The sequence below is a fragment of the Chiloscyllium punctatum genome, chromosome 8 (assembly GCF_047496795.1).
Source record: "Chiloscyllium punctatum isolate Juve2018m chromosome 8, sChiPun1.3, whole genome shotgun sequence".
NCBI classification, from domain to species: domain Eukaryota; kingdom Metazoa; phylum Chordata; class Chondrichthyes; order Orectolobiformes; family Hemiscylliidae; genus Chiloscyllium; species Chiloscyllium punctatum.
Genome location: NC_092746.1, coordinates 53,137,855 through 53,157,599, shown reverse-complemented (window position 1 = coordinate 53,157,599; position 19,745 = coordinate 53,137,855). Strand labels below are relative to the sequence as shown.

General features: G+C 38.7%; 1 protein-coding gene across 1 annotated transcript in view; it reads left to right on the top strand.

Moving 5' to 3' along the window:
* The window catches only part of galnt1 (UDP-N-acetyl-alpha-D-galactosamine:polypeptide N-acetylgalactosaminyltransferase 1), a 148,647-nt gene that overhangs the window by 122,770 nt on the left and 6,132 nt on the right, over nucleotides 1–19,745 (top strand). Inside the window, exons 6-9 of the mRNA XM_072575568.1 lie at nucleotides 5,355–5,525; nucleotides 12,506–12,623; nucleotides 13,717–13,897; nucleotides 18,937–19,076. Coding sequence (XP_072431669.1) covers nucleotides 5,355–5,525; nucleotides 12,506–12,623; nucleotides 13,717–13,897; nucleotides 18,937–19,076 — 610 coding nt within the window. The remainder of the gene's footprint in view (nucleotides 1–5,354; nucleotides 5,526–12,505; nucleotides 12,624–13,716; nucleotides 13,898–18,936; nucleotides 19,077–19,745) is intronic.

Below are 19,745 nucleotides of genomic sequence, written 5' to 3'. Positions count from 1 at the left end.
AGAACATCAAAGTTTCTTACAGACAAGAAGGAAATATTATTGAACTATACAGTATACAAGAACTGTACGAAATTGTCTTATCCCATATATCATACATATAGATTCAACCCTTTATCCTCTCAACATCCTTTTAAGAGATACTCCAAAACTCAATGAACTTCACCCTGTTTCCACTTTAACATTCCTTGTCCCTTTAACAAGGAACTTTGGCTGTATTTGTTTCTTTCTAGTAAAGTCTTCATTTGCTTGTTGCTATCTTCAGTTAATATCTCTTCACAACCCTTAAACTACTAATACCACTCTTACTCCGTAATGTGTATTTTTTAAAGTCATGCACATAAATGTAGTTTGAAATAAAAACAGTGCTGGAGAAACTTAGCAACTTTTGCAACATCTGCCATGAAAAAAAACAGAACTGTTGCTTTCCAAGTGAAAATCATGTTGTATTCAACATAACTCTGTTTCTGTCAGATGTTGCCAGATTGGCTGAATTTCTCTAGCACTTTCTTTTTATTTCAGACCTCCAGCATCTGCCTTACTTGCTTTAATTAGCTTTTGTTAGGTTTAATTGGTTTAATCTTGATTTAATCCCTTGGGCTCATAGTACAAAAATACAAATGCAGAACACAGTATCTCAACTGAGTTAAATAGAACAGAAAAACAATTTAGCCCATCAAACCTGTTTTGTCATTCAATAACACCTAAATCCACACACCACCTTTGTCCATATTGCTCAATCTATATGGTCAATAAGACTTGGTCAATTTCCAGTTTTAAATTTAACTATATTCAAGCATCAGTCACCATTTTTGGAAAAAAAAGCATTCCAAACTTATACCCCCACCCTTTTACTGAGGAAGGTTTTGCTAGATTCACTCCTCAAGACTGGCTCTAATTTTTAGCATCTAGACCTAGTAACCTGAAGTACTGATTCTAGTGCTATTAAAATTTGTAATCATAATTTAGCATACACAGGATACTACCTTATTATGCTCTTGATGCTGATTGGATATTTTAGTTTGTATTTGAATCAAGGATTAAGTTAGAGATATTCGATCTGCATAGAACCTGATTAAAAAGGCAAATGCAGCCTGTAAAGAGAAAGCCAATTTCAACCTTTATCACTGATTGAGAGTATATAGGTACAAAACCATCCAGGAACACTGGCTTTTGTAGAGTTATACAGCACGGAAACACATCCTTCGGTCCAACCAGTTCATGCTGATCATAATCCCAAACTAAACTAATCACACCTGAATGGGCTTAGCCTATATTCCTTCAAATGTTTCTTATTCATGTACTTATCTAAATGTCTTTTCAACATTGTAACTGTCCTCATGTCATCCACTTCCTCTGGAAGTTCATTCCACACGTTCATTTTACTCCGGTTTAAAAACAAAATGCTCCTCATGTCTTTATAAATTTTTCTCCTCTCATCTTAAAAATATATCCCCAGTCTTGAAATCACCCATTCTAGGGTGAGTATATGACTGCACAAAGTGGAAATCTAAAATTAAAAGCAGGATTTCCAGAAATACTCAACAGATCAGGAAGATTCTGAAGAGAAACGGTGTTAAGTATCCAAGTCAATGACCCTTTTCGGGTCTAAGAAAATATATACGAATAGTTGGACATCCAACATTTTTTTTTAATCAGTGGATGTTTAAAAATATGCAGTGACAAATTCATCACAAGTTTTTCAGATAAGTATTTACACCTGCCAACATAGGGATTGCAATTTTAAAAACAATGAGTTTAGTTTAACCAAACGTTGGATAAATGTCAGTCTAGGGAAATTTCAGAGTTTCTCATTGTCAGCTGTAATGAGTTATCCTGTGCAATTCTCCACCCATCACCTGATTATGTATGCCCCTTGCTTGTATGGCCCACCACTTGACTTGAATTACTGAATTAGCTTTATGTCAGATGTACTCAAATGAGTACAGTGAAAAATTTACAAGTCTCCATTTACAGCATCATCTTAGGTACAAGGTACCTAGGTACAGATTCTTCAGTACAAGTTTTTAGGAAATATAATAGAAAAATAAATAATTCAAAAGTCCAGCATTCTTGATAGTAGGAATAAATTAAACAAGTAGAGAAATAAGTTCAGAACAACAGTTCTTCCCACCCAGTCCCACTAGCCTCCAATCTGCGCCAGTCTTCACCTTGAGGTTCTCAAGGCTGGGAGACCAGTTTGGAATCTCCTTGAGGCCATAAGTCCATGCTGAGACCACTGAGAGACTGCCATGCCATGCCAATCTGGGCTGAGAGACTGCCACTCCAGACCGAGAGGATGCCTCACCAACTCTATGCTGAGGAGTCAGAGGCCGGGAGTCCGAGGGTGCATTGAGGCCAGGAGTCCAAAGCTGAGAAAAAGAAACAATGCAAAAGAGAACAGAAGAGAAGGAAAAATAAATCGATTGAGGGGACAAACTCCAGTTGAAGCACCGTCTTACTTTTGTTTTGAGCTTGAGCTCTTGTGTCCAAGTACCTGCCACAGCCAGTAATCATCCTTTGTAAGGAATCCGGTTGAGGGAATGCATGTGGTGACATACACGTTGAGTGTTGGAAAAGGCAATGGTTTAAGGAACTGAATACCTTGGAGGCATTCGTAATCAAAGACTGATCCAAAACATGAAGGTCAGATTTCAATAAAAGTAAAACTGGACAAGTCATAGTTTTGAGGGAAGAGGTATTGCTATGAAAGTAAGGCTTTGGTAGATACCTGATCAAGCGCAGCATATTCTCTATTGCAAATGCACATGGAAAATGATCAAACTCCAGTTGTTCTAAGTTACTTTGTCAGCACAGAATTTATGATTGTTGCAAATAAGCCTAAATACTGAATGATAACTTTTGTGTTCTGTGCACTTGAAGTTTACTCCAAGGAGCAAAACTGAGAATGTAGATGCAATTTTCCCTAGTCTTGTTATAGGACATAGTTTTCATCCCAGCAGCCAATGTAGTGAACCTTGTTTGCAATGCAAAATGTCGGTTCCTTCAAGTATAGAGACCAAACTATTCCATGTATAATGAGACAATTATAGCAAGATTTCTTGTTTCTAATTCTCCTCAATGTCTTCCTACTTGCTGGCTGTACCTGAGATTAATTTTCTCTGCCCTTGTGTGAATATGCCGAAATCCCATTAAACATTAACATTATTTTTTTAGAAGGCATGAAACTGAATTCTGGTTTTCTGTTCTCACTACCAAAATGCATAAGTCCATGCTGCTTCACATTATAATCCATCTGCCACCTTGTTGCTCGCTCATGTCACCTATCTGTATCTCTTTGCAGCCTGTTTTTGTCCTTCTCACAGTTTGCACTCTATCCAGTGTTGTATTGTTAGCAGGCTTGGATACTTTTGTTTTGTCTGAGCAATTGATATCAATTGTAAATAGCTAAGGCTCAGTACAAATACTTGCAATACCCTATTAATAGCAACCTGCAGTATTTTGAAAATAACACATTACTTATTCTTTCTTACCATTAGTTTAAAAGGCATTTGGATAGGTATATGAATAGGAAAGGTTTAGAGGGATATGGGCCAAGTGCTGGCGAATGGGACTAGATTAATTTAGGATATCTAGTCAGCATGGACAAATTGGAGTGAAGGGTTTGTTTCTGTGCTGTACATCTCTATGATTCTATGCTATCCGTGTAAATTACCCTCTACTCTAAAGGTTCTTGTGTACCAGCCTTCTTATTAAGATGCTAACATTTAGAAGAGTCATTAATAGTTTTTAACCTCCCTTCATGAATGTTAGATAGACGTTTGATTCTTAACATAGGACATTCCTATTTGGACTAGGTCCTATGTTGGCCTGCATTTTGTTCTAATATTATTCAATGTAAGAAGCAATGTATAAAAAAACTGAACTAACTTTCTTCCTTAGGCACCCGGTTATCTAATGCTTTTCCAATAACTGAGATTTTATTTCATAAATATTCTGCCAAACTCGTAAGTGAGGAGAAATAAAGGCTATTTTCACATTAATATATTTTAATATGTATTATTATTCTATCCATTTTTATGTTATGGTAATAGTGATTCAAGCCAATGACTGATAGACCAGTAATAGAGGCTGGTTCTCAAAATGACATTCCCACATGTTATTAAATTTAGAATTCATGTAACTAGGCAATTTATCTATTAGCAGAAAGATTTATTTAATAGTCTGTGAACCCAGTGTTGGATGAAGTGGAATTGGTTTTATAATCTGGAGAGACCTTTGAAACTAACATAGTAATCCAGTTCAGTCATTTCTTTTTCCTTTTTTTCTGGCTCATCAATAATAAGGAATGTATTGTCTTTACTATCTGAAGCCCATTTTTGCATTCACATAGGTTGGGCTGTCAAATCTCTTGCTCTCATGAAACCTTAATCTGATTGGCACACAAGTTAATCCACCATCAATATTGCAATAGCTACAGCATCCCTCACTGTCATGAAACAACTTTAGAGCTGCTTTTCATCAGGTCTAGGAAAATTGGTGAAAATCAAAAATATCCTTCTGTCTTTCAAATTATGGTTTCTTCAATTAATTATCAGTTGGTACGTAAGGTAATAATGACATTCCATGTTTTCCTAAAATGTTTTAATGCATCCTTATTTCCTGTACAACTATCAAATAAGGAATGTGCAGGTAGTTCTTGGATAACTTATAACGTCGCTGAGGAATTAAGGAATGCTATTTTCAAAAACGCTTGCGTCTTCGCTGCGCGATTCCAACAAGTGATCGTTTCGCGGGCTTCGTTCTGCACGTGCACCAATGTCTGCACTAAAATCTCCGTGCCATTCTGTGCATGCGCCAATGACAGCTGCACAGAGAGCAGCTTTCTGAAAGAGATCCATTGAGCAGCTTCCTGTGTCCTCTGTTTTCTCTTAAAACCATAACACTTTGCCCATTTTCCTCATTCCTCTCTTTAAGCACGCCAGTACATCCATCCTGAGATGTGATATTCTTATCCTGGTACACTAAATAGAGTGTAACTGCTAAACTTTTATATCATCTGTTTGAAAGCGATGCCACATTTTGTTGGCCATTTAAATTAATTTTTGTACTCATCCAGTAGTGGACTGCTAATGCTCTCTGTCTCTTCACGGAATATGTTAATAACACTTTGTTGGCAATATGAGAAACGAACATGTTTGAAAAGTTAAAATACTAAAAACACTGAATGCTTAAGTAAACTTGAAATAATCCCTGATATGTTGATTCCTCCCTGAAAAGAGAATTTAACTTTTTGACGACTTTTTACTGTATCCTTTCAATGCTGTATCACACCTATGAAGTATATTTATTTTACTCCATTTTCTGCTTTCTTAAATCTGCTTTTGTTTCATCAGGAGTACTGTGGTGTGCCCAATAATTGATGTGATTAGCGATGACACATTTGAGTACATGGCAGGGTCAGACATGACCTATGGTGGGTTTAATTGGAAATTGAACTTCCGCTGGTATCCTGTACCTCAGCGAGAAATGGATAGGAGGAAAGGAGACAGAACTATTCCAGTTAGGTAAGTAGGTAATGTGAGTGGAGCATTCAAACATTATCGGGTATGCCGATGTGATTAGTGATAGGAACTTCAAAAATTATTTTGCTGTTCATGTTTGGAATCATTCGACTTGAAAACATGACTTAAAATGTCTGTCGTGTCTGCTTATTTGCATGTGCTGACAAAAGGGATGTTAGGAACAAGTATAGATCAGTTGAAATAAAATTAACAAGTTTCACAAGTAGAGCAAAAGCTAATAAATGGTCAGTTTACGATTTGCAATACCTACACAGTCAATAGTTTTTCATAGTAATTTATTTGAAGTCAGGCTTTAAGAATTTCCACTATTAAGTGCTCTCCTTGGAGAGAATCAGGGAGGAGATTTGTTAGACATTTTCAAAATTGTCAGTGGGCTGGATAGAATAGATGGGGTCAAGCTGATCCTGCTTGTTCAAGGAACAAGCATAAGAGCATAGATTTAACGTGGTCTACAAAAGAGGCAAGGTAAAGTGAGGAAATACATTTTTACGGGCATAGCTAGGAAGTGTGGTGGAGATGGGTAGAATTGAAGCATTCAATAGGGCATTGGATAATTAGTTGAATAAAAATAATGTGGGACTAAAGCAGAAGATTGGCACCAGGTAGTGATGATCATTGAACAAACTGGTACAAACATTGAACTGCTGCATCCTGTACTGTAACATTTCTGTGATTCTAATTAAAATGCTGTCTATTCATGTACAAGAATGGAAATAAAAATCTTTGTGCTTCACCTATTAGAAGGAATTATAGCTGTTCAACTAAAAATGACTTGCAAGGGAGACTTTAAACTCTAATAAAATTCCTGATAAGATAAATGTTCTGAGAATATGACTAAAATACAGGCAATTAAATATTATGAACATACTGAACACCCTGTAGCATGTTGATGATTATATAATTGTTAGAATGGCTATGGGATAATTGCATTTAAATCTGCACTTTCACTAACATAGAACGATACAGCGCAGTTACGCCTTGATGTTACGCCGACCTGCAAAATTAATCTGATGTCCATCTAACCTATACTGTTCCATTATTATCCATATGTATGTCCAATGCCCATTTAAATGCCCTTAACATCGGTGAGTTTACGCTGTTGCAGGCAGGCCATTCCATGCCCCTACTAGTCTGAGTAAAGAAACTATCCCTGTTATCTGTCCTAAATCTACCACCTCTTAATTTAAAGCTATGTCCCCTCATGTTAGCCTTCACCATCCAAGGAAAAAGGCTCTCACTGTCCACCCTATCTAACCGTCTGATTATCTTATACATCACGATTAAGTCACCTCTCAGCCTCCATTCCCTCAGCCTTTCCTAATAAAACCTTCCTTCCATACCAGGCAGCATCCTAGTAAATCTCCTCTGAACCCTTTCCAAAGCTTCCACATCCTTCCTATAATGAGGTGACCAGAACTGCATGCAATACTCCAGGTGTGGCCTTACCAGTGTCTTTTACAAGATTAGAGTGGTGCTGGAAAAGCACAGCAGGTCAGGCAGCATCTGAGGAGCAGGAAACTTCGATTTTCCTGCTCCTCGGATGCTGCCCGACCTGCTGTGCTTTTCTAGCACCACTCTAATCTTGACTCTGATCTCCAGCATCTGCAGTCCTCACTTTCGCCCGGTGTCTTTAACAGCTGAAGCATGACTTTGTGGTTCCGAAACTCAATTCCCCTACCAATAAATGCAAACACACCATGTGGCTTCTTAACAACCCAATCAACTTCTGGTGATTTATGCACCTGGACACCGAGGTCTCTCTCTGTTCATCTACATTGCCAAGAATTTTCCATTAGCTCAGTGCTCTGTATTCCTGTTACTATTTCGGAATTGAACTACATCACACTTTTCCACATTAAACTCTATTTGCCACTTCTCAGCCCAGCTCTGCATCTTCTCTATGTCCCAATGTAACCCACAACATCCTTTGGCACTATCCACAGCTCTACCTACCTTAGTGTCATCCACAAATTTACTAATCCATCCTTCTCTGCCCTCCTCCAGATCATATATAAAAATGACAAACAGCAGTGTCCCCAAAACAGATCCTCGTGGCACACCACTGGTAACTGAGCTCCAGGATGAACATTTCCTATCAACCATCACCCTCTGTCTTCTTTCAGCTAGCCAATTTCTGATCCAAATCGCTAAATCACCTTCAACCTCGAAACTCCTTATTTTTGCAACCTTATCAAATGCCTTTCTGAAGTCCATATACACCACATCAACCGCCTTACCTTCATCCCCCTGTTTTGTCACCTCCTCAAAGAGCTTATTAAGGTCAGTGATCAAGACCTATCCTTCACACACCTGTGTTGATAATCCTTAAGCAAATTATTCCTTTTCAGACGATTATAAATCCTATCTCTTACAACCTTTTTCAACACCTTACCCACAACTGAAATAAGGCTCACTGGCCTATAATTACCAGGGTTATCCCAACTCTCCATCTTGAACAAGGGAACAACATTTGCTATCCTCCAGTCTTCTGGCACTACTCCTGTCGACAATGATGACATAAAGATCGAAGCCAAAGGCTGAACTATCTCCACCCTGGCTTCCTAGAGAATCAGAGGATAAATCCCATCCCGCCCTGGGGTCTTACCTATTTTCAGATCTTCCAAAATTGCTAAAACCTCCTCTTTGTCAACCTCAATCCCATCTAACCTTGTAGCCTGTATGTCTGTATTCTCACTAACATTGCCCTTTTCCAATGTGAATACTGATGAAAAGTATTCATCACATGCTTCCCCTATGTCCTCTGATTCCACACACAACTTTCCACTACTATCTTTGATTGGCCCTAATTCTACTCTAGTCATTCTTTTATTCCTGTTATACCTAAACAAGGCCTCAGGGTTTTCCTTGATTCTATCCGCCAACAACTTCTCATCCCCTCCTGGCTCTTCTTAACCCTCTCTTTAGATCTTTTCTGGCTAACTTGGAACTCTCAAGCCCCCTAACTGAGCCTTCGCGCCTCATCCTCACATAAGCCTTTGTCTTCCTCTTGACAAAAGCTTCAACTTCTTTAGTAAAGCATGGCTCTCTCTCTGGACAACTACCTCCCTGCCTGATAGGTGTATACTTACCATGGATTCTCAGTAGCAGTTCCTTGAATAAGCGCCACGTTTCAAGAGTGTCCATCCCCTGCAGTTTCCTTCCCATCCTATGCATTGTAAATCTTGCCTAGTCACATCATAATTGCCTTTCTCCCAGTTATACATCTTTACCCACAGCATATACCTATCTTCTAGCTTATCTCTCCATGCTTCAGGCTACCTGCCTTTATTCCTGATGAAGGGCTTTTGCCCGAAACGTTGATTTCGCTGCTCGTTGGATGCTGCCTGAACTGCTGTGCTCTTCCAGCACCACTAATCCAATATACCTATCCCTGCCCATTGCTATTGTAAACATAACCGAATTATGGTCACTATCACCAAAGTGCTCACCTACTTACAAATCTAACACCCGGCTGAGTTCATTCCCCAGTACCAAATCCAATATGGTATCACCCCTTGTTGGCCTGTCTACATACTATGTCAGAAAATCCTTCTGCATACATTGAACAAAAATTGACCCATCTAAACTACTTGAACTATAGTATTCGCAGTCAATATTGGGGAAGTTAAAGTCCCCCATAACAACTACCCTGTTATTCTAATTCCTGTCGAGAATCATCTTTGCTATCCTTTCCTCTACATCCCTGGAACTATTCGGAGGCCTATAGAAAACTCCTTTCCTATTTCTAACCTCAGTTTAAACTACCTCAGTGGATGAGTCCTCAGGTGTTACCTCAACTGGTGCAATACTACTCTTGATTAACAATGCCACCTCCCCCCCCGCCCACCCCACTCCTTTACCATCTTCTCTATTCTTGCTGAAACATCTAAATCCCAGAATCTGAAACAACCATTCCTGTCTCCCCTCTAGCCATGTGTCTGAAACGGTCACAACATTGAAATCCCAGGTACCAATCCGTGCTGTTAGTTCATCCACCTTATTACGAATGCTCTTGGCAGTGAAGTACACACATTTCAAACCAGCATCCTGATTGCCCCTGCCATTTCGCGACCTTGTAGACCTATCTCTGACCTCACTACCCTGAACCACCTCCAATACACTGGAACTACAATTCAGGTTCCCGTCCCCCTGCTGCATTAGTTTAACCCCCCCCCCCGAAGAGCATTAGCAAATACCGCGCCCCCCAGGATATTGGTACTCCTCTGGTTCAAGTGAAGACCATTCTGTTTGTAAAGGTCCCACCTTCCCCAGAAAGAGCTCCAATTATCCAAGAATGCAAAACCCTCCCTCCTGCACCATCTCTGCAGCCGTGTGTTCAGTTCGGCGCTCTCCCTGTTCCTTGCTTCACTAGCATCTGGCACGGACAACAAACCAGAGATAACAACTCTGTTCGTTTTAGCCCTAAGCTTCCAACCTAGCTCAGATCCCCACCTTGCTTCCTATCTCTGTCATTGGTGGCCTATGTGGACCACGATCTGGGCTGCTCCCCCTCCCCCTCAAGGATCCCAAAAACATGATCAGAGACATCACAAATCCTGGCACATGGGAGGCAACAAACCAATCATGAGTCTCTTTCATTCCCACAAAACCACCTATCTGTCCCCCTAACTATGGAGTCCCCAATGACTAAAGCTCTGCTCCTCTTCCCCCTTCCTGTCTGAGCAATGGGGACGGACTCTGCACCAGAGACCTGTGCCCCATTGCTTACCCCCAGTAAGTCATTCCCCCAAATGGTATACAAAACGGTATATATGTCGTTGAGGGGAACCACCACAGGAGATGCCTGCACTGCCTGCCGGTTCCCTTTCCTACCCCTAACGGTAACCTATCTATCTTCTTCACGTGGCTGTAGAGTAACTACCTCCCTGGAGCTCCTCTCAATAACCCTCTCCGCCTCCAGAATGATCTGAAATTCATCCAGCTTCAGTTCCCTAACACGCTTCTCGCGGAGCTGGAGTTGGGTGCACGTCCCACAAATGAAGTCAGCAGGGACACTAGAGGAGAACCTTACCTCCCACATATTGCAGGAGGAACATTCAACTGCCCTAACCTCCATTCCCGCTATTCTAAATTCCAAAATAGACTGCCAGAGAGAAAACACATGAAACACAAAAGAAAACACGAATCCTCCCACCAACCGACGTACATGACTTTTTTTGGTTTGGGGAAGATGGGTGGGAGACACTACCTGAGTAGTGTTTCGGGTAAAGCACCCACCCAAATGTGTGACCTCGTGACCTTTAAAAGAAATTTCAACTGTATACTCAAGTATCCCGACAGGCTCTGCTGCTGCCTGGAGACCTTGTGACCTCTGACTGCGTCCAAGAACTGGGAATATCATTTAAACATTCCTTTAATAAGGCTTCTAAATAAAAAAATGCATGAGGCCATGTGTTTGTTTTGAACTTAACATTTTAATTTAATCAACAGCAAGAAAACACTTTCTTAAAAAAAATGCGTCCTTTTTTCTACTTACTCATTTTCTCTTATTTTTTTCTCCATTCAAAATATTTCTGGTACTGGGTGCATTTTGATACATTATCCAATCAAATCTTACTATTCACCACCAAGGCTTACTCCACAATAATTGGCAATTTAACTACCAAGACATCACCATGTTTGATCCTGCTCTTCTCGCCATTCACACCTTCAGTTTGGGGATTGTCACTGGATAGTAAACATGATTGGCTATTGGCAAGTAGTGAAGAGTGTCACACAGATGTTGGTCCATGACATCACTGGCCATGAGGAATCAGGACAGGTCGTCCCCACAATCATCCTCACTTGGTGAGACCGATAGTCACCAGATAAACTTGCTGGTTCATCACGAAAGTCATAGAATCTTTTCTGATTATTTAACAGATATCTTGAATGCATTAATTATATAGGCAATTTCAAACTGTAGTAAACCTCAAACTCTACCATGAAAACATACATCAACGTTTAATGAAACTACTTCAAATAGGAGAATAACAAAAGTAAAAATGTTAGTAAACTAAATGTAGAAGATAAAACTGAACTCTTATGTTTTACAAACAAGCTGTGTGAACTGAGTAGCCTTGCAGCCTATGAAAGTTTGGAGAATTAGAGTCATAGTATGATTCCAAACAATGCTTTAATGTTTGACAGAGTATAAACTGTTTACAGTTGATGTGTTGGCAGAAAAGAGTTGGTCACCCAAAAACAGAAGTTACTTTAAATTTACTTCAAGTCTAAGAATGCAAGTGATTTTAGAAAAATGTATTATTTTCCATTAAGAGTATTTGGGGGAGCAAAATTTGTATATGTAAAAAATAATAGAATTTGAGTCTTGTGGCTGATTGGAAGTGCTGTTGAGGTGTTTGAAATGGAATTGCATGGTTTCAAGCCTAAAAACAAATTTTCCCTAACTCAAACCATCTTTTAAACCGTACCATGTCTGACTTCAGTTGAGGCCTAAAGGTGAAAAGTCAACACTTAGCAAAGGTATTTTGTTGATTCCCTAGATACGATAAAGCACCAAACCTTGATGGCATTCTACTTTACTGCTTTCCCTTCAGTTGATCAGCAAACTTAGTAGGTGCTTCATGGCAAGGGCTTGGTGGATTTACATCAGTGTTATTACACTCTCCTCCTAACCTAGGTTGGCAGCCTGAGAAACCTCCAGTTTTGGGCACCCTCTCACCATCCCATGACTTCTCTCAAAGTGCCGCTCCAACCAGGAAGCTTCAAATCGGTTTTCTTTTCCCTCTGAGAATGTGTCCCGTCGCTTGGTCTTGCAGGCTTCGTTATTCTTCTCCCCTCTGCAACTGGAAGCCCAGTGTGTTGTGATTGTAAAACTCAATGCTTGTGTGTAGGAATCCTAATTTCTGGGTTCCACACAACCTTCTGACCTATTTGTTCCTACAGGTCAGGTTTAAAAAAGCTCATTAACTTTATCAATTTTAACATTTTGTCTTTAGAACTCCCACCATGGCAGGAGGACTGTTCTCAATAGACAGAGATTACTTTGAATTAATAGGAACATATGATGCAGGCATGGATATATGGGGAGGAGAAAACCTGGAAATTTCTTTCAGAGTAAGTAAAATGTGTTTTTTTTAAAACAAACAGCTTAATCTTATTCACTGGCACAAGATAGAAGATTTATATTCATGTTCATGGACTTTATTCCTTATCTGTTAGTATTTTAAAGGGTTTACCTATCTTTGGCTCCTTAAAGATTAGAAACTTTCTCAGTGGTACTAATTCTTGAGTGTCCGTCTTAGCTCAATTGTGGTGCTCCGAATCATTAGGTTATGGAGTCAAACCCCAGTCCACTTCACTCCCATCTTTGTCCTGATCAGATAATAATCCAACGACTCACTTGTCTTCTCAGATGGATGTAAAATGTGTCGTGACACTCTTTTAAAAAGAGCAGTAAATACTCTTGTCCATCTGATGAATGTTTCATCTTCAGATAATATGACAAAAATAATCTGGTCATTTATTTATAGTTTGGCATAATTGGCTGCTGTATTTCCTAACATTACAACAATTACTACCCTCAAGTTTTTCATTATCCGTAAAGCACACTTGGAGATCATGCAGCTATAAAAGACACTATAGTAAATGCAAATTTTCTCATGGCTGCACGCACTTAACATTCCCTTCCCCAACATCCCCCCCCACCCCTGACTCTTGCTGTCACTCACTAAAATATTCTGTGGCTAACATGACTGTCTCATAGTTTTAATTATTATGTTATTAGCTTACCTTCATTGTTAACTTTGAGTCTTAGACTTTCTTTGGAGACCTAAATCTCATTCTTTTGATTTTTTTTAATTTTAAAGATCAGAAAAAAGTTTGCACTTTTAGTGAGACACTTGTCTGCCTACTTACAGCGTGTTTGAATAGTACATTCACAAGCAATTCTATTTGGATTACTACTGTGAAGAGTAGCCTTGAACATACAGCTGGTGTATAGACATCAACTTTGTGTAGTTCTGTTATTAAAAATGTTAATTAAAGGTGTAAGGGTATGATGATGTGTATTTTTTCACATCTTAGGCAATCCTGTACTAGAATGTTAACTGCATTACAAAACTTACCTGTTTATGATAAAATAAACATGTGGGAGGTGTCCCATGATTATGGAAGGTACTATTTAATGAAAGGACCATCTTTCCTCTAGATCTGGCAGTGTGGTGGTACTTTGGAAATAGTTACTTGCTCCCACGTCGGCCACGTGTTCCGTAAGGCTACTCCTTACACTTTCCCTGGAGGTACTGGACAGATAATAAATAAGAACAACAGGCGGCTCGCAGAGGTGTGGATGGATGATTTCAAAAATTTCTTTTACATTATATCACCTGGTAAGTATTATCAAATAAGTACAGAAGATAAAAGCAAATAAAATTCATTCTATTTATACCTCTGTTTTTAAATCACTACAGAATAATTTGTTAAGTGAATGTTACAAAACTAAATTGCTATAAAGATATTTAAAGAAAAAAATGTTAATCCACATGGAACTATAAAATGAATTCCAATACTGATTGATTTTCTGTTTTTAAGGATTTCTTGGATCTTAGTGCTTTATATTAAAATATAGTCAGTAATATAAGGCCAAGAAATTCTTTGTGTACTCTATTTTGCATGAAGACTGACATCTGAAAATAATTTTTATTAAATTGATAATTTTATTTCGAACATAGCTTATTTTTGTACTTCAGTCTATCTGGACTTACTATTCCGCTGATAAAAATCAGTGCAGCATGGTGACTGACTGGTTAGCACTGCTGCCTTACAGCACCAGGGATCTGGGTTCGATTCCACCCTTACACATTTGTCTGTGTGGAGTCTGCACATTCTCCCTCTGTCTGTGTGGGTTTCCTCCAGGTGTTTTGGTTTCCTCCCACAGTCCAAAGATGTGAATTAGCCATGCTAAATTTGCCCATCGTGTTCAGGGATGTGCAGACTAGGTGGGTTAGCCATAGGAAATGTGGGGTTATAGGGATAGCATGGATTTAGGTTGGATGCTCTTTGGTGGGATGTTGTGAACTTGATGGGCCAAAAGGCCTACTTCCATGCTATACGGATTCTATGAAATAAATATGTTGCCCACTTCAAGTTCTCCTCAATTGATCCATTGAGTTGTTGGTTATCAAACTGCATTGTATGTATTATGTGTCTCCTTACAGACCCCTCTGGGACATACTGTTGCCTCAAATTTGAAACCTCAGCTGAAATCTGCAACTAAACCTTCCATTCTGGGAGATTGTTCAAACACTAATGTTCAATTTTCCCTGAACTACACAAGTTCACCCATCTGTGAAAAGCAGTGGCTCAAATCATGCCATTAGCATTTGAACCGCTGTGTTCTGTGTTGATCAGATAGAAAACTGAGCACTTACCAAGATACTTGGTTTAAAAAGGCAGTTTGATATAGCAACTGGAATTCTGAGCGCAAAAATCTAAGCTGAGAACAGCAAAAAGAATCTGAAGAAATAGCTGCCATAAAGTAAGTTTAAATAGGATGTGAGAGTTAAGTTGGTAGAGTCAAGTTGCAGTTAAAAGGGGTTAACGTTGGGTCAGGTCCTCATATATTTGTCACACAGTGAAAGCTAGCCAGAACAGGGCGGAGTCAAGCTGGTGAGGTGTCAGGTAGGAGTGGGATTCAGTGCAAGTAAAGACATTGTCAATTGTGTAGTTGTCCTTTACTCAGACAAGGATTTTTCAGTCCATCATTTCCTGTGTGACTGTAACTTCACTACTGTAAGAAGGATGGAAATTGCCCATCAGAAGTTCGGACTTCTTAAGCAATGCCACATAAGTCAGTCAGCAAATTGATCTCCATGATCAAGCATCATATTGGGACCAAATAATCTGGATCAATATTGCTTAAAATGTAGAAGATATCATCAAATGTTACTCTAATTTATTCCTATTTGATCAACGTGCAGAAGTATCATTTATGCTAGGTTTGGCTGACTTTTTTTAAGTACAATTCATCTGCTATCTCCCATATCTATCAAAAAGATCATCAGATATCATGTTTTCATCCTGTGAAATAGAATTTCCATTTTTATTTTTACACTGGATTAAAAAGGTTTGTATGGAAACTGTTCATGCTCAAAAATCCCCCAGATCACATAAAGAACTGAGTGAGTTTCTGTGAATTGTGCCAGTTTGTGGGCATTCGGGAGGTTCTTGAGATGTAGTTTTGTTTGTGTGCAAAGGCACTAATAAGCCTTGGGAAGTCACAGTGTAGAGATTTATTGTCACAGTATGCTGCATGGTGATGAACACTTGAGATGGAGCAGAATTTCCACTTTAGATACTGTTAGCAATCTAGACTCTTGAGAGGAGAGTGGTAATGATGTATTTCCAAACAAAAAAAGCAGCTGAAACCATAACAGGACATAAGACCATTAAAGAAGTAGGAGCAGGAATAGGCCTTTAAGCCTGTGTCACCAGTTCATAAGGTCACTTAATAAAGGTTGATCTGATATGGCCTTAAATCCACTTTTCTGCTCGTCCCCCACACCCTTAGAAATCAATAATGTGTTTAAGTCAGCCTTGAATATATCCAGCCAGCAGTATTTGCCTGGAGAGAGAATTAAGGACATGCTGAGAGAAGAATTGCTTCCTCATCTCTGGGGTCTTGAAACACTAGCTCCTTGTTCTAGTTACCCACACAAGGGGAAACATCCTCTTCGCATTTAATCTGTCAAGCCCCCTCAGATCACCTCTCATTCTTTTGAACTCCAATGAATATAGACCCAATCTGTTCAATCTTTCCTCTTAAGTCAGCTCCTTCGTTCCCAGCAATCAATCTGGTAAACCTTCTGTGACTGTCTTGATGGAAGGATATCCCTCCTTTAGTATCGTGCACAGAGTACTCCACGTATGGTTTCATCAATACCTTGTTCTCCTGTAGTAAGTCTTTGCTACTTCTATACTTCATCCCCCTTGTAATAAAGGCCAGCTTTCCATTTGCCGCCTTAATTGCATGCTGTGCACATGATTTATGGATGTAGACACCCAAAACACTTCACTGCACCATTCTCCAGTTTCTGTCCATTCTCTCCATTTGCTTTTCTATTTTGCCTGCAAAAGTGGTTAATCTCATATTTTCACGTATCTACCAAACGTTTTGCCCACTAACTTTACTGTATCCCTTTGCAGAAGTTTGTATCCTCATCATAGCTTACTTTCCTGCCTAACATTAACTATTAACAAATTTGGCTATAGTACAGTAAGTCCCTTCATTAGTCACGATTTGGAGATGCCGGTGTTGGGCTGGGGTGTACAAAGTTAAAAATCACAGAACACCAGGTTATAGTCCAACAGGTTTAATTGGAAGCACTAGCTTTCGGAGCATCGCTCCTTCATCAGGTGGTTGTGGAGTACACAATTGTAAGACACAGAATTTATAGCAAAAGTTTACAGTGTAATGTAATTGAAATTATACATTGAAAAATACCTTGATTGTCTGTTGAGTCTTTCATCTGTTCGAATACCATGATAGTTTCACTATGTTCATATGTAAATCACAAAACTTTTTAAAAAAAATTTACATTCTCAGGTTAACTAACAATTGGTGTCAGCCAGATACGATGTTAAGATGTTGAAGGTGTTACCCCTGTGTTCCCTGTCTGTGCCGTAATGTTTAGACTGATTCTAATGTAAAAAGTGAGTTAACAGAGTCTTATGTGGATTCATGCAGTTTTTGAGTAAAGTACAATGTAACTCAAAAACTGCATGAATTCATATAAGACTGTTAGCTCACTTTTAAGATTCGAATCAGTCTAAACATTATGGCACAGACAGGGACAGGGGGGCTAACACCTTCAACATCTTAACATCTTATCTGGCTGACACTAATTGTTACAGTTAACCTGAGAATAAAAATTTTGTGATTTACATATGAAAATAGTGAAACTATCATGGTATTTGAACAGATGAAAGACTCAACAGACAATCAAGGTATTTTTCAATGTATAATTTCAGTTACATTACACTGTAAACTTTTGCTATAAATTCTGTGTCTTACAGTTGTGTCCTCCACAACCATCTGATGAAGGAGCGGCGCTCTGAAAGCTAGTGCTTCCAATTAAACCTTAGACTATAACCTGGTGTGTGATTTTTTTAACTCCCTTCATCAGGGTCATTATTATAAATTATAAATAGGCCTAGCACTAATACCAGTGGTACTCCATGAGTTACAGTTTGATACCTTGAAAATGAATTACTAACCTAAGAGCAGATTCCCTTCAAAAAAAGATACTAAACTGTTAGTATGTTGGATCCTGTGGCTGTATATATTCTTCCTGTGCCAGCTGAGATGACCATTAACATTCCACCTTCTCAATTTCTCCCCTCGCCTGAGGTATGGTGACTCTCAGGTAAAACCACCAGTAGTCATCTCTCTCTCAGAGCGGGACTATGATCCGCTGAGACTGTGGCAACCTTATTGTCATTTACTTATATGTGACTCCAGAACCACAACAATGTGGTTGATTCTTAACTGCTCTCTGAGCCTACCATAGCCAAAGGCACCTACATCCTGTGAGTGAATAAAAAGAATTCTGCACATGAAAGCCAGAACTTTGGCTCAAGAATATAAAGTCATAGGCTATTGATAAGGAGCTCTTTTTTTAAACAAACTGAAGCCTACCTTCGTACTTGTCAATAGGTAGCACCATAATCTTGCAAATCAATAGAAATGAGAAAGCAAAATTGAACTAATTTATTCAAAGTTTTAGTTGCTTTCAGTTTAATCACAGTCGGCATGAGAATACCCTTTTCACGTTCAGTCCTTGATTAGTAAGATTATATTAGAAAATCCAGGCTGCTATGATATTATAGCTGTTTCTTTGTACATGAAGGCTTGCTGTAATGAAGATCAGATTGAATGCAGGATTAGAACTTTAGTACACTAACACTGTCCCATATGACTCTTTCTTGGTGCTTTTGTCCTTGTTATCTCTCATATCTTTGAAGAATAACAGAGGGGTCTGAAGTGAGAAATTCATTTCAAACAAGAATCCTGGTAGTTACAGAAGAAATTATCTCCCTCTCTACCCCATCACTCTTGAAATAACATTTTTAGAATTAATATACAGAGATTGATAGAGAATGTTTGTCTTGCCAAGGGCCCAAAGCATTCTTATGTTTTTTTTTGTTTCATGTCAAAATTTGAAACATAATTTGAATGTAACTTTGCTTCAAAATTAAGAAATAAACTGCATAGTTGCTATAAGTCTGAAACAAAATAGGTAAGTCCTGGAAATATTCAACAGGCCAGTTAGTATTGATGGATAAGAGATGAATTAGTCATTTGGATGGAATTGTCTTCAAGTGAGTCATTTGTTTCATGATCTACAATACTTTGATTCTACTTTAACAGGTGTTACCAAGGTTGAATATGGAGATATAACAGCACGCAAAACATTAAGACAAAAGCTGTCATGTAAACCTTTCTCTTGGTACCTGGAAAATGTTTACCCTGATTCTCACATTCCACGACATTATTTCTCTTTGGGAGAGGTACAAATTATAGTTTAATTTTAAAAGTGATTGTAGTTTTATAAGTAATACATTTCTTTCTTCAAAACTAACCTGTGCTCGTTTTTCATTGACCAATTGCCATTATTTGAATTTTCAATGTACATTTATTGAATATTGTGGAATGATGATAAAAACTGCTATTTTGTAGTGATTTTTGCATATTATCAAATTTTTTGTTCCTCATCTAAAGTTCCTTCAATTCTAATGCAATTGCCCTCCCCATGTTGTTTTGTATTTTTAATTTTTCAACATTTTTCATGTTTTAAAGAAACATTCGTGCCTGCTTTGATGTAACATTTAACTTGCTCATGTTATTTTTAATAAAACCTTTCTAACTTTTCTAACTTTCTTACTTTCTTTTCATAGATTTAATTTATTCATTCTACTGCCTATTTAGTTACCTGTGAAACAATTTCAAAGCTTTTCACCCATTGGTGACTGTCTGTGTGGAGTTTGCACATTCTCCCCATGTCCATGTGGGGTTCCTCAGGGTGCTCCAATTTCCTTCTACAGTCCAAAGATGTGCAGGTTAGGTGGGTTGACCATACTAAATTGTCCATAGTGTCCAGGGATGTGTAGGCTAGGTGGAATAGCCATGGGAAATGCAAGGTTACAAGGATAGGGTAAGGGGTTGGTTCTGGGTGGGAG